The 13,937-nt window shown below is 48.7% G+C and overlaps 1 protein-coding gene across 1 annotated transcript in view; it reads left to right on the forward strand.

Annotated features, from left to right (window-relative positions):
• LOC128270429 (uncharacterized) overlaps nucleotides 1-13,563 on the forward strand; it is a 47,344-nt gene extending 33,781 nt beyond the window's left edge. Inside the window, exons 9-15 of the mRNA XM_053007828.1 lie at nucleotides 3,755-4,340; nucleotides 4,429-4,605; nucleotides 6,268-6,632; nucleotides 6,737-6,829; nucleotides 10,268-10,445; nucleotides 12,371-12,382; nucleotides 12,531-13,563. Coding sequence (XP_052863788.1) covers nucleotides 3,755-4,340; nucleotides 4,429-4,605; nucleotides 6,268-6,632; nucleotides 6,737-6,829; nucleotides 10,268-10,445; nucleotides 12,371-12,382; nucleotides 12,531-13,563 — 2,444 coding nt within the window. The remainder of the gene's footprint in view (nucleotides 1-3,754; nucleotides 4,341-4,428; nucleotides 4,606-6,267; nucleotides 6,633-6,736; nucleotides 6,830-10,267; nucleotides 10,446-12,370; nucleotides 12,383-12,530) is intronic.
• Nucleotides 13,564-13,937: the final 374 nt, after the last annotated feature.

Here is a 13,937-nt window from a genome sequence, read left to right on the forward strand (position 1 = left end):
AGAATCAATGGGCACCACCGTTCCATCATCGCTCGGAACGGCCTAAGCTCCGGCTCAACAACGCGGTGCCGCTTCACGTTTTATGTATGTAAGTACCACGCAATGTTCCAGATTGCTGATCAAACCATAACCCCCCGGCCCGGAAACTGTGTGTATTTAACCAAACAACCTTCCAAACCAAACATGCCCAGGCCGTGCTCCTTTCGCAATGATTTGACCTTCAGATTTTAGGGCTGTACGCAGCAGCATCCCCAAAAACCCGGTCCGGTCGTACCGAAGGTAATTGCTTCGCAGTCTCGGTGGTGTCATTCGCTTCGCCCAACCTGCGACCGTGAGCAGGGAAAATTGTGTGTATCTTTTCATTTAATTATTATCAGGAGATGGACGTACCGATCGGGCAGGACCCGGCAGATAGTGCCGGTCCGTCGGCCCTGTATTTGTTACATCATGCGTAAGCACAAGCATCGCCCCGACCTTAGCTGTGCGGCCAGCCAGTGCCGTGAATCGGCTCGCTATCGGAAGGATTCGTCGACCAGGCCCAGGCTAAATTCGGAGGGCGTCCACTGTGTCCGTTGGGACACGTCGAAATGGTCGGTACCAGCCCGATGCCCCGTATGATGGAGCCGTATCGTGTTGACAGCGGGTTGCACATGGCCATACATTCTACATTGCCACGATCGGTTGCGGACGCTGGCCCAAGCTGGCCGCTCCTGACTCCTGATGATGATAAAACCAAGAGCCAACTACACGGCAAGAGTCAATATCGTTGTTCACTGTGGGCTTGTCTGCACGGGGCACACCAAACTCTGTGCCCGATGGTTGCCCAATTTCCCCGCAACCCGCACTGCTGCTACTGCTGCCATGGCCACCCGATTGCATGTTTTAATTTTCCATCGCCAATGGGTCGTGCACCGCATTTTAAAGTGATTGTCGGTCCGGGTGCCGGGCCAAAAGCTACATAATCCCGTTTACCTACACAAACTACCGGCGCCCGTCCGTGTTCGAAAACCCGAAGCCCCTTTTCGGTTTTTACACCGGACGACGCAATGGACCTATCGGACGCTGACGCTCCATAAATCTCCGACAAAAAGGAAAGCCAGGCTACAACACCAATGGACTGTACGTACACCGGCCGTATGCTGGGGGCACGACATTTGCATACACACCTTTCTCTCGGGGAACTCGATTTTCTCGATTTCTTCCGGAGACGATCCGGCCCATACGGTCCGGATGGTGCTCGCTGACGGAGCAATAATACCGTTCGCTTCCGCTTTCGTTTTCCGGCACCCATTTGCCCCGGAAGGGAACAGGCACCGAACGGCACCTAATTACATCAAAAGCATACAAACATGAACCAATTTTCGGTAGTGCCCGGGTTTGTGTGGGCCACGGCGTCCGCACCGGAACCCGTTCGCTTCGGGAAGCCATTTTCCAATTTTAATTCAATTAAAACTCTGCTAACGCGCCGGCACGAGCCCGTTTTGGGTTGCGTGGGATGCCCTCGTCATGCGATGCCGTCCTGTTAACACTCCCCCATTTCGGTGCTTATCGTGCCATCGTTCAGATTACACCAAAATATCACCTCACCAATTGCAACCCATTATCATTCGGCTACGCGCGCTACACAACGCTCATTTGAATAAAAGAAAAACGTTGCGACCGAAAGTTAAACACAAACAATCAACAACAGAGCGCACCGTTGGCGCTTAAAGTTGCTGCTCCTTGCTGTGCCGTTGCAACAACAACAACAACGGTGGCCAGGGTGGGAACTTTTAATGAGCATAACTCGTTCGCTGGCGAACTGCGGGCGGCGAAGAATAGCAAACCATCATCGGGCCGGGGTCTAAGCGGTAATGGTGAAAATAAACGCCATTGCACCAGTGCAGCCGGATGCTGCTGCCGTGAACTGCACGTAACTAATCCAATTTAGAGCAACAACAAAGCAACAATTAGGTAACTCGAGAAACCCGGAGCCTGGGCCTGGGTGAACCCCACACGGCTCCACAACGGAACAGGAGTTACGTGCTACGTGGCAACGTAATGGCCGGTCCAGAAGCGCAACTTTCATTACGAAGAACTGTGTTTATTAAATACTTTATTTATCAACAAACTTTGCGGCAGCTCGTTCGTTACGATGTGAATTACTAGCGGATGCCGCGGATGCATGCCTTGCCATGGCCACTTAAATTCGCTACTTTAGTTGCTTACTGTTTTGCAAGTTTTACATTGACTCATAAAAATGAGTTCCATAGTTTTCTTTTCCTTCTTCTACGAATATTGGTGACGACATAGTGGAATATTCCTTATTCTAATTTCTGTAATTGATGGAGGACTCCTATAACAAATCATCAGGACATTCGTCAGAACTGAATTCTGATATAACGCGTTTCGGACACTATTGCAGTTGCTACAGTTTGATGCACTTTCTCTTTTATTAAATCGACCCACGGACGAACAGACACGATTCCGTTTTTTAAATATAAAACATAAGCTAAATTTATAAAAAAAAATCCCGCTTCGTACAATGAAATAAGTTCGAGCGAACCCCAAAACCGAGTTCCCACCAGTTTGCCCACAGTTTATGCGCGGTTACCGGGCGATAGAATATTAAAATTTTCAACCAAACCACCACTGCTGCTGCTTCCAAAAACTTTTGCCACCATCCAGGGCGGCTCGGGCGGCTCTTCCGCTAGAGTTGAAGTGCCAGAAAGGATCCTATATTAAATTCTGGCCACGAGAAAAAACAAAAACGCTCCCGTTTGAATCCTGACTGAAGCATTCGAATCAACACGTGCAACAATCCGCACGCTGCAACGTTCGTCCAGCATTCAAATATTCACAGGCCACGGTCCGCCGACATTTCAATCGTTCTGCCGGCCTTCTGCTACTCTCGACGCACTCACCTCCTTACCTAACCGGGAACAGGTCACGCTGGATGTGAATTAATAAGTCTCCCTAGGCTGCAGCCAAACGACTGCACGACTCGGTACAGCCGTTCATGATCTACGGTTACAGTTGATGAAACTACTTCTGCTGCTCTCCCGCTCTCTCCCTCTCGGTGCCCTTTTCTCGGGGGGTTTCTACCAGATCGCTGGCCAAGAGCACCACCTAGAGCCGGGCCGAGAGTGGTTTGCATGCCAGAAAGTCGGTGGGTTTTGCATCGATTTTCTTTTTCAATTTCTTCCAGCTGCATGCTCTAAGGTCTGGGAAGATCCTGTCCATTCGGCCAATCTAATCACGTTTTTTTTTGCTCCCGCCATCTCTCTCTTCAAACTATCGCTCCGGTACGGCCCCATACGCTGTATCTTACGTGTGCACGATACGAAGGACTTATCAGTAATCCCACACGGAAGCTCGCCGGGTGAAGCCACAGATTAATGGGTTGCCTGTGGTCGGTTCTCTATTCAGGAGTAGTTTTTCATACAATAAGGGCTTTCCCTTTTTGCTTTTCTTGTGAAACTTTCATCAGAATCGTCAGAACCGCTTTGGGGTTTAGCATGCAATCAATCAAAACAGAACAATGGGATGCATAAGTCAAAGTTGTTGAAGAGAAACTTCCGTCAGATTCTCAACATTTTAAAGGTTCCCCGAATGCTTCATGGTTCTTATGAGTTTATTGTTTGAACCACTTTAAAAGGCAATCGATGGAGACGCATGGTACTTCGTAAAAAGTCGAAATTGTTCCCCTAAAAAGAGCTTCATTCTTAGCCAAGCAAAGAAATGAATAACAAAAACGAATGCCCATTGTTCCCAGGCTGGCTGAACGAGCCCACTAGGACGGCGCTGGTGTTCGAACACTGCTCGCGTGGCTCGCTGCAGGACGTGCTGATCATGGACGAAATCAAGCTCGACTGGTCGTTCCGTCTGAGCCTGCTGACGGACTTGGTGCGAGGCATGCGTTACCTGCACGCGTCGCCGTTGCGCGTGCACGGATCGCTGTCGTCCCGGAACTGCGTGGTCGACGCCCGGTGGGTGCTGAAGATCACCGACTACGGAATGCTGAGCTTCTACGAAGCCCAGGGCATCCCGCCAACGACGCGAACGGCCAAAGAGCTCCTGTGGACCGCGCCCGAAGCGTTGCGCGACACGAAAGGATACCCGCGCGGAGGCACCCAGGCCGCGGACGTGTACGCCTTCGGCATCATCATGCAGGAGGTCGTAGTGCGCGGCGAACCGTACTGCATGCTGTCACTGTCGCCGGAGGAGATTATCGCCAAAATCAAGAAACCACCGCCCCTGATACGGCCCTCGGTGTCGAAGGGTGCGGCCCCGCCGGAAGCGATCAACATTATGCGCCAGTGCTGGGCGGAGAATCCCGAAATGCGACCGGATTTCGCAGCGTAAGTGACCGCTCGATCGCTTAGTGGCCTTAGGTCCGCTTCGTTCTAATGTCATGCACATTTGGTCTCTCCGCACCGACCGACGCAGGATCTGTGAACGGTTCAAGCAGTTGAACCACGGGCGGAAGGTTAACTTTGTAGATACGATGTTCCAAATGCTGGAGAAGTACTCCAACAACCTGGAGGAACTGATACGCGAGCGCACCGAGCAGCTGGACGTGGAGCGGAAAAAGACTGAACAATTACTGAATAGAATGCTGCCGAGGTAAGTGTGGCCGCTCAATTCGGGTGGCGTTGTTGAAGGTTTTTTTTTGGGTAAAGGGTAAGACTAGAGGCCGATCAGTTTGATACGTCTTCCACTACCATTGACCTTCCTCTATCATTGACAAAAGACAATGTTTTTTTTCTTTATCTACTGTGGAAAGTAAAAAAGTTTAGCTACTGAACATTTGAACATAATATGTGAAAAAATGAACCTTCTTTTTGAATCGCTCTTTTGAGACGTTGAACGTTAGTTTGAGGTTCTAAGAACAAAATTATGACGGTTTTTTGACATTTTGATCAAATCTTGTAGACTGGCACCGGCATTTGTGGCCATAGGTGAATTTGAGGTTCGTGAAAACAAGTTTAGTTGAAGTTGAAGGCTCAAAGTTTTAAGTTTTCATTCCACTTTCCTTTGTTTTGCTCGGTACTAAAGCAACTAGAGTAGATTTAGTTATTTATGAACAATAACAACTTGATGTTTTACATGTTTTCATATTCGAAATGTAAAATTAAGGCTGAGAAAGGCACGGTGGAGATTTCACAAGACAATATTCTGTGTCTCAGCTTGTAAGATGGCAGAAATGTCGAAACATTGCAAACTGACCAATGAAGAACGTCAAATGGTCAAATTAGTATGAGTTTTAGTGATGAAAGTACCAATGATATTGCAAAAATATTCGACCAAAGTGAAACAGTCATCGGTTAAATAATCAATGGTTTTGAAAACGAAAGTCGTACTCATCATGTCCTGAGCTCTTGGTCATCAAGCTCCTGAGCGCTCCAAAAGAAATCAACAACAAAACGAGTTGATAAACGTATAGAGAATATCTCCTCCACAAACCCTTTTAAATTCCACCTCATGTATTTGACAAAAAAAACCAAGATGTAAAGAACTCCCTGGAGGTGTGTGTCATTCAACGTAGTCTATAGAATGTAGGTCTAAATCAACATTAGGAAACAAATTACAACGACATTCTTGTCTCGGCATGCATTGTTTCCATGAAACCTACAAGTCGGTGACCATTCCTGGTTGTGGTGATATTCAGGAATGAACAAGTCTTATTTGTGAACATTCACATTGGTCATTTCACCGCATCACAGGAATGTGCACCAATCCACCAGGGAGGAGTAGTCATCCAGCACCTCGGGGATGGTGATATCAAAGGCTTAGGCTATCAATCTTGCTGTCCAGATCATCCAACCAATGAAAACATGACAGAGAACAGAATTAGCTAAATTAAACAAAACAATCGGGACCAAAATAATACCTGACTACTATAGAAAAGACAACATGACAACTTAAGCAGGATATTTGGGAACATGGTTGGGGCGGAATGGTATGCATTGCTTCTGGAATTTAGCTCGTTCTAAATACATTTGGGAACGTAAAATCTTTTGTGTTCTTCAACTAAACTTCTTTTTGCTTTTCACTGTATATGGTTAATTAATGTTCGGAGTTTGTTTCTGGGTTTCACCTCATCGCACTGACTTGTTTACTGTTATTCCTACCTTACCCAATGTCCTTCTACTGCCTGTAAGTTACCTTCAATAACTTCAAGTTAGTTTGAATAGGTTTGAGATTAAGTCTTCTATTAGAGAATGGGCCCATGTATCACATTTCATAACAACTACTTGATTGACATCTTCGCCATTTTGGTCCCAGCTCGGTGGCAGAGAAGCTAAAATTAGGGCTAGCGGTAGAGCCAGAGGAGTTCGCCGAGGTGTCGATCTACTTCAGTGACATCGTAGGCTTCACGACGATTGCCGCCCACTGCACGCCGGTGCAGGTCGTCGATCTGCTGAACGACCTGTACACCTGCTTCGACGCGACCATCAACGCGTACAACGTCTACAAGGTGGAGACGATCGGCGACGCGTACATGGTGGTCAGTGGCCTCCCCGTGCGCACCCCGGACCACGCCGAGCAGATCGCGACGATGGCGCTCGACCTGCTGTCCCAGAGCGGCCACTTCAAGGTGCGCCACCTGCCGGGCGTTCCGCTCCAGCTTCGCATCGGACTGCACACCGGTAAGTGACCCGGGCACTCCTGCCACTGCTCCTGCTCAAATGCGTAACTTCTCTAACACCTCGCCGCTGACGGCTTGACGGCGCGCGTTTGCCGCCGGTCGCAGGTCCCTGCTGTGCCGGTGTCGTGGGCCTCACGATGCCCCGGTACTGCCTTTTCGGCGACACGGTCAACACGGCCTCCCGGATGGAATCAACAGGTACTGACACCAAACACTCTCTCTCTCACTGTGATCTATGCCTGCGTGCCGCAAGTGCCGCGGGCCGTCCGCACCCATCACGTCATCAATCATTCATAGTTTACCTTCGCCTTCATCCGCAAGTCCGTAGCCACCGGGCACCGGTCCATTACCGGCGATGGTCTTTTTGGCTAAACTCTCCCAAACGATCGGGTCCGGTCCGGATCACAGCACCATCATCATCATCATCATTCGGCGGCCCACATATTAGATTTGGGAGAACGATTATGCTCCCCTCCCGCCCCGGAGGAGAGCGATGCCAAATGTGATTTTCCGACAGATGCCATGCGTTGTTGCTGGTGAGGTTTCTTCACGCGACCTTTCAACCCGTTTCAAGCCGTCCTTCGACGGGGAAAAACCGCCCGAGGGCTTCGGTGCAGCCAGAAAACGGAAGGATTTTTTTTCCAGCACTTGACACCGGCGGAGGCCTCCGGTTCCGCCCGCCATCGGAGCCGAGAAGCGATCGAACCCGGTTAACAATGTATGTCCATCAAATATGTAAATTGCGGGGTCCTCGTTCGTCGTCAACTCGAGTGTTGGGTCGAGGGCAGCCAGGCCAGCATCAGCGGCTGCTGCCGAATCGACCGGAAGTCACCAACGCTTTAGCGGGCCTTTGTGTTTCTAACGCTCTTCGCACCAGCTGTCAATAAATCGCTGACAATGGTCAATTCCAGGGCTGAATCGGTGTCAAGGCAATGGATTAATGGCGTAACTTGGTCACACCAAAAGATTACATTCCCGTCGGGCACGGTCAAATGGTTCGCGGAATTTTGACAGGTCGCTGCGATCGAATCGAGTCCGCTTTCGTGACCACAAATTTTTCCGCTTTCCGTGAACCGAAACTATTTCAATTGTAGTTTTTAGTTGTTCCAATTATGGGCCCGATGGGGGATGAATCTTATTATATTGAATGTCAATATTGTGCCGAATTTATATAAACACACCATAACAAGCATAGCCCATAACAAGGTCAATTGAGTTATGTTTTATGCGTTTTTAGTACTTAAATTTGATTATTTGTTTTTTTTAAACAAAGTTTTCTTGAAACAACAATTATCCTGTTCAAATTTTTTTTTATTAATAAATACAATCTATAAATAATTTTATTGATTTTTCATAGCCGAGTAGCAATAATTCTGTGCTTTATGTGAAAAACTTATTTAAATTGTTTTCCGATGCTCTGCAATCCTAGCTTTTCTTTTTCTAATTTTCTCTATGTAAAAACCACAGCAAAATGTGAAACAACCTTAAAATAGTGCCCAAATTTATCAAAATATTCAGTCTACACTCGTTAGTTTGTGTATTTATATGTACTAGTTTACTGTATTTATTTTTTACTGTGTATTTATCTATGTTTTATCATTTTTTTCAGCTTTCATTGGCTTGTGTTTATGTGACTTTCTAACATCAAACGTTTATATGCTGATATTCTTATTCGAAGGATTCCCAACAGTCACGTGGTACGTTATTAAGTATATCTCCTAGTGGCCACAATAACTCTATTGTTTACATCATTATATCATTTTTAAGTGGTCGTGGTCGTGCGTGTTCGACCGACCATAACGAGGTGGACGAAACTTACTTCAACTTTAGAAATGATTGTAGCATTTTATTTAATTAAAACAGTATCGCAGCAAAATTATGCCGATCACCGCTAAGCACTTAAACTTTACCAATAATTACTAGGTATCTAATACATGCTGAAACTAACTCAATACAATTCTACAAACTAATGAAGGAATGCAATATAAACTGCGATTCGGGCTCATTTGTTAATAAAGTAAGAATATAGGCAATAGCAACTAGTGAAGTTTTAAAATCCATTATTCATGAACCGTTTTCTTTTTTTGAACGTCCACAGTGTAACGTATATTTTCTGTGTAGCCCCAATTGTTGCCCAATGAGTTCAATTTATTTCATTCAAGTCGTGAAACTCAAGCATAAAAAGGGTTGAACTATTATTTCAAAAGCCTTTTTATGGATAATATTAATACGCTGATAAAATTACGGCCATGGGTGTATGTAAGTGTTTTCCCGCCATTTTATAATCAATCAACGATGTCGAATGCAATGAACTCTATCTGCTATTAGCGCAAATTAATCGAATTTCTCATTTGCATTTCCAATCAGCCGCTCTGAACATTTTTCCATTTCCATGTTGCGATTTCAACTAAACGGGACAGAGCGTCCAATAATGCGAACTGACGCCCCAACATACAGCATAGAAGAGGTGCTTCCAATAATGACCACGAGTCAATGTGGATTAACTCACAATTGAAGCACTGGTTTGCTTGACACATACCATCTACCTGTGCATTTATGGGGTATTGATTACTAATCGCCAGTTGACACAAAGCGATCCCACACGGCCACCGACGGGTTGGTCGCCCGTCGCACGCACTGTTTGTTGGCTGTTGTTGACTGTTCGGCTGATTGATTTTATGTTGACATCAACGCCCACCGCCACAACGCCCACACTCCGGCGGATTGTGATTTATTTTAACCCCAGCTCATTACTCGCTCGACGGCGTTGCTCGCAACGCAACGACGCACTAACAAAACGTCCTGTCACGAGAGAGCACCAACGCGACCGTGATCAGACCATCTCTCCTATCAATCATCCCGGGTGCGGCCCGTGCACCTCCACCGATAAGCCGCCCGCTGCAAGTCAACATTGGGCGATGATCGATGCTCGACCCCACGCAACGGTTCGAAATCAATTAAAATGCACGTCACAGCCACCCGCCTGGGGCTCGGCTATCTTATCGCCATGGCAATGAAATTGCAATCACATTAATTAGTAAAAGGGTGCTCGATTCACGCCGATAAATGCAATGCACAAAACAACACAAAAAATGGCCACCATCGACCAGCTCATAGCACTCGATCGCAGCAGGTAATGCGGTGCCATTATTTTCCACGGAACGGAGCTTAGCCCCACCAGCTGGCTGGCAGCAAAGTTTGCCGGTGCCACCGCCGACCGACCGCCGAGGAGTTCGGAGAACACGTTTTGCCGCTAAGTTTGGCACCACACACCAGGCGCCTCCATCGATCGGCAATTCACGCCCCGAACTGCGACTCGCTCGCGCTCGGCACGCTCTCTCCCTCTCTCTCTCTCGCACGCCCAATGACCGGCCGTCCACCATCATTCATAAATCCACATCCTCACTCATATGCACAGCACTGCGCCGTCGGGCAAAAATGATGGCAATTACCTTTGCAATCATTTCCCGACCCACGCCATTCGGATGGCAAATAAAAATGAAATGGATCGAAGCGGAAAAAAGCCCTCAACCACCCACATCCACCCCACCACGCGCGGGGTGGGTGCCTTTTTTCCTCTCTTCCCTTTCCGGCTCTCTCTCTCTCTCGGTCTCTCGGTCACCGTTTGCAACGTAGGTTCGTCCTGGAGGATCCACATGTCCCAGCAGACGTGCAATTTGCTGGAGAAAGCGGGCGGCTACGTTATCGAGCCCCGGGGGCCCATCGAAATCAAGGGCAAAGGCAAAATGCACACCTACTGGCTGCTGGGCAAGAAGGGCTTCGACAAGACGCTGCCACCGCCGCCACCGATCGGGTAAGAGAACGTCACATGCTGTCCTTTTCGTTTCTTTTCTTCCCTGTTCGATTCGAATTTGGTTAACGAATGTGAAGTATGGTTTTGGCGCTCCCGTGCCGGCCAATCGAACGCTACACGGACCCGGGAATGGCAAACGCGTGTCCTATGTTAATTTCGTTGCCTCTGCGGCTGCGTTTTTGAATAATTTTATTTTCTTTCGCCGCATACTTTATTTTAAAACAATTCCAACGGCATAGTGTTTTGGTTGCATCAACTAAACTATTGCAGAACCTTTATTTGATATCGTCGGTTAGAGTATCAGTGTGATAAGTTCAAGTAGCTTGCACAACTCCTATGCAAATATTGACATATTACAGTTGGCTATCGAAACAAAGTTCAGCTAATATTTGAATAATTGAATATCTGAATCTGAACATTTTAATAAATTGTGAAAATGCGATTATGTCTCCTTTTGGAATCGTTCTTTTGAGGTGGTGAATATTAGTTTGAGGCTCCAAGAGCAAAATAAAGGCGATTAAATGGCAATTTAATAGCGTGATTGTTGCTCGGTATTGAAGTAACTACAGTTGATTTAGTTATTCACGAATAATAATAAATTGATTGTTTATATGTTTTGATATTCAAAATGTAGAACTAAGAGAGAGAAATGCGCGGTAAAGAAGTTTCAAGAGAATTTGCTCTCATCCTGAACGATGACTGCAACCTCCAAATATTAAAAACCAACCGATGAGAACCGATGAGAACTTTGAATGGTCTCTATTATGAGAATAATAACAGAAGTCACTTTTGAACATGTCGTCCGAAGTAGTCTATTTGTTGTAGGCAAATCTGGCCATGTTCTCAAGACGGTTCGGCACCTCAGTAGGGCCGATTTAAGCAAAAGAACTGTATTTTTCTATCGACATACTTTGAAACCTCCCTTATTTTGAGCAAAGGTGCTCTAGACTTAGGAATCAGTTTTATAAGTTTACACCACAGCCAGAGCTGCTGGACCACAGAGAGCTGATTATTCAAATCGGCACAAAAATATAGGAATCATCACGGTTCAAACAACAGAGTTAATGGAAATCAAGTTTCGATATCATATCGGTCGGATGAAAGGATGAAATGAAAGGATCGTTGCATGAATACAGTTTTGAAGACCTTTAATACCTTACACTCTAAATGTAATGCCACAAAAATAGGTTCCGAAGGTACTTTAGTTACAATCAAAACACTACCAAAGACACATTGAATTAATAGTAAATTAAATACAGTTTCAACACCATGTAAATGATCTTTACGGAGTCTGGAACTAAGAGCTTCAGATGCCCCAGATTGAGTGCAACGATCACATACGAAGAATAGCCCGTAGATAAATCAAAATGCCCAAAACATCGAATACATTATTATGTGCACTTCCAGTGACCACCGAATCTCCCGCAGGATTCCTTAATGGATCTCCACTCGCAAAAGCAACCGCCCTCAATGGGCTGTCTAAAGTTTTAAAAATAACAGACGGGCATTAAAAGTTTGCGCAAAACTTTGCCCACCGGCCTAACCCCAAATAAGCCGCCGGCCGGCCACCGGAGACCGGCCGCTCGGCCGAATAATTAAACACCTAAGCCCCTGGTTCCGGCGAACGATTTAAGCCACCGGTCGGGCCGCGCGCTTGTTTGCTGTTTGATCGGTGGCAGACCATTTCCAAGACAAACTCGCCAAAACTTTGGCCGATCCCTCGTCACCCGTCGGCCCTCGTCTTGGGGGGGCACCGAAAATTAACAATTCCAAACTTCTGCGAGCCGCCTCTGAAAACTCACCTGTTCTCAACAAATACGCTTTCTTCTGCTCTCTCTCTCTCTATCTTTGGTCTCTCTCGCTCTCTCTCTCTGACCGCTGTGGGCATCATCGCCACCATCGCCACGGTTCGTCCCGACTGGCAGGGAGTCGCACGGGTAAGTTTCTTCAACTAATCCATCCTTCTTAGCAAACATCCTTGCCGATGCTCCGCGACTCATCCGCCGTTCGGCGGCCGATCGGTCGAAGTTTTTGGGGCCCAAATGAATGCTAAATCCTTTCCACCCACCCTCCACCCGCCAACAGGCTCGACGTGGCCATCCTGAAGAACTCGCTGTTCCAGTCGCAGCAGTCCAACGGCAAGGTCGGTAGCTGCCCGTCCAGCCACTCGCCGTCCGTGGCCGGAGAGTCGATCGACGTGAAGGTGGAGATAACGCCCCCGGTACCGGTGACGGGCGACCCGAGCCCAGGAGGCGGTGGCGAGGGGTCCGGGACCGCCGAGAATGCCGTCCTCTCGACCTCGTTCTCCATCGACTCGAGCTCGAGCAACAACACTTTCACGCTGAACCTGGGCGACTTCCAGGCGACCAAGGCGACTCCGCTGGCAAGCCCACAGCCCCGCAAGCTGTCCGAGGTCATCTCGGACGGCTCGTTCCTTAACGCGAACGTGCACCTCGATCGACTGAACCCGTCGCCGACCGCCAACTCGACGCGCCTGTTCAAGCGCATCGAGGAGCTGATCGATCTCAGCTCCCCGTACAACTACTACAAGTGTCTCAGCCCGAGCGAGAGCAACCTGTCGCAGTGCACGGAGTCCCGCTACGGCAGCTACCAGCTACGGTCGGATGCAAGCTGCTCCAGCAAGCCCGGCTCCACGCGCTTCCTGCGGCGCCAGTTTAGTCTGGACAAGGACGACGTGGCTGCGAGCGCCGCCGCCGGCCAGAAGCCAGGCGCTGCTACCTTCGACGCCGTCTCGATGTCGATGTCGGTCGACCGGGAGCAGCTGGCCCGGATGGGTACGCTCACGTCGATCCCATCGTTCGGCTCGGCGTCAGGTTCGATCGGGTCGCAGGGCACGCAGAAGCAGCGCACCCTCACCATGCACCACCGCCAGCAGTCGGCCAGCGTGGCGCAGGACCTGGAGAAGATCGAGGAGATCCCGCTGTCGCCGCAGGCCTACGCCCTCAACCACACCGGCTGCAGCAGCAGCAGCACGTCCAGCCTGCAGTCGGAGCTGCCGCCGGGCGGGCGGGTGGCGACGATCCGGAACGGGGCCATCGAGCGGGCGCCGAACGGGAAGGAGCTGCGGCTCAGCGTGGAAGCACTCGGCCTTCGGTGAGCTCCCGAGACGCTACAACTTCGCAGTCCGCACTGTTTATGCCGAACGCCACGTGTCGTACGCGGAGACAACCCGCGCCGTTCGTAAACAGAGCCGACTTCACAGATCCCCGGCCACCGCGAGGTCCCGAGGTGTTTACTTTCGCCGACACATTCCACGAAACGGTCCGGACCAAAACAAACCCCGCGAAGCACGTTCCCAGACCGGTGAACCGGCGAAATGAAGTTGTCCATCATCTTTGATGTGTTGCAATCGGGGTGCATAAATATATTCTACACCTCCTTCAACCCGTGGAGTCCCCGGTGGCCCCTGTTTCGGGAAGTCAGTGGCGGCGGCGACAAACAAACACGAAACGTGGGAGCGACGTCAACGTG

Source organism: Anopheles cruzii, chromosome 3 (assembly GCF_943734635.1).
Source record: "Anopheles cruzii chromosome 3, idAnoCruzAS_RS32_06, whole genome shotgun sequence".
Taxonomy (NCBI): Eukaryota; Metazoa; Arthropoda; class Insecta; order Diptera; family Culicidae; genus Anopheles; species Anopheles cruzii.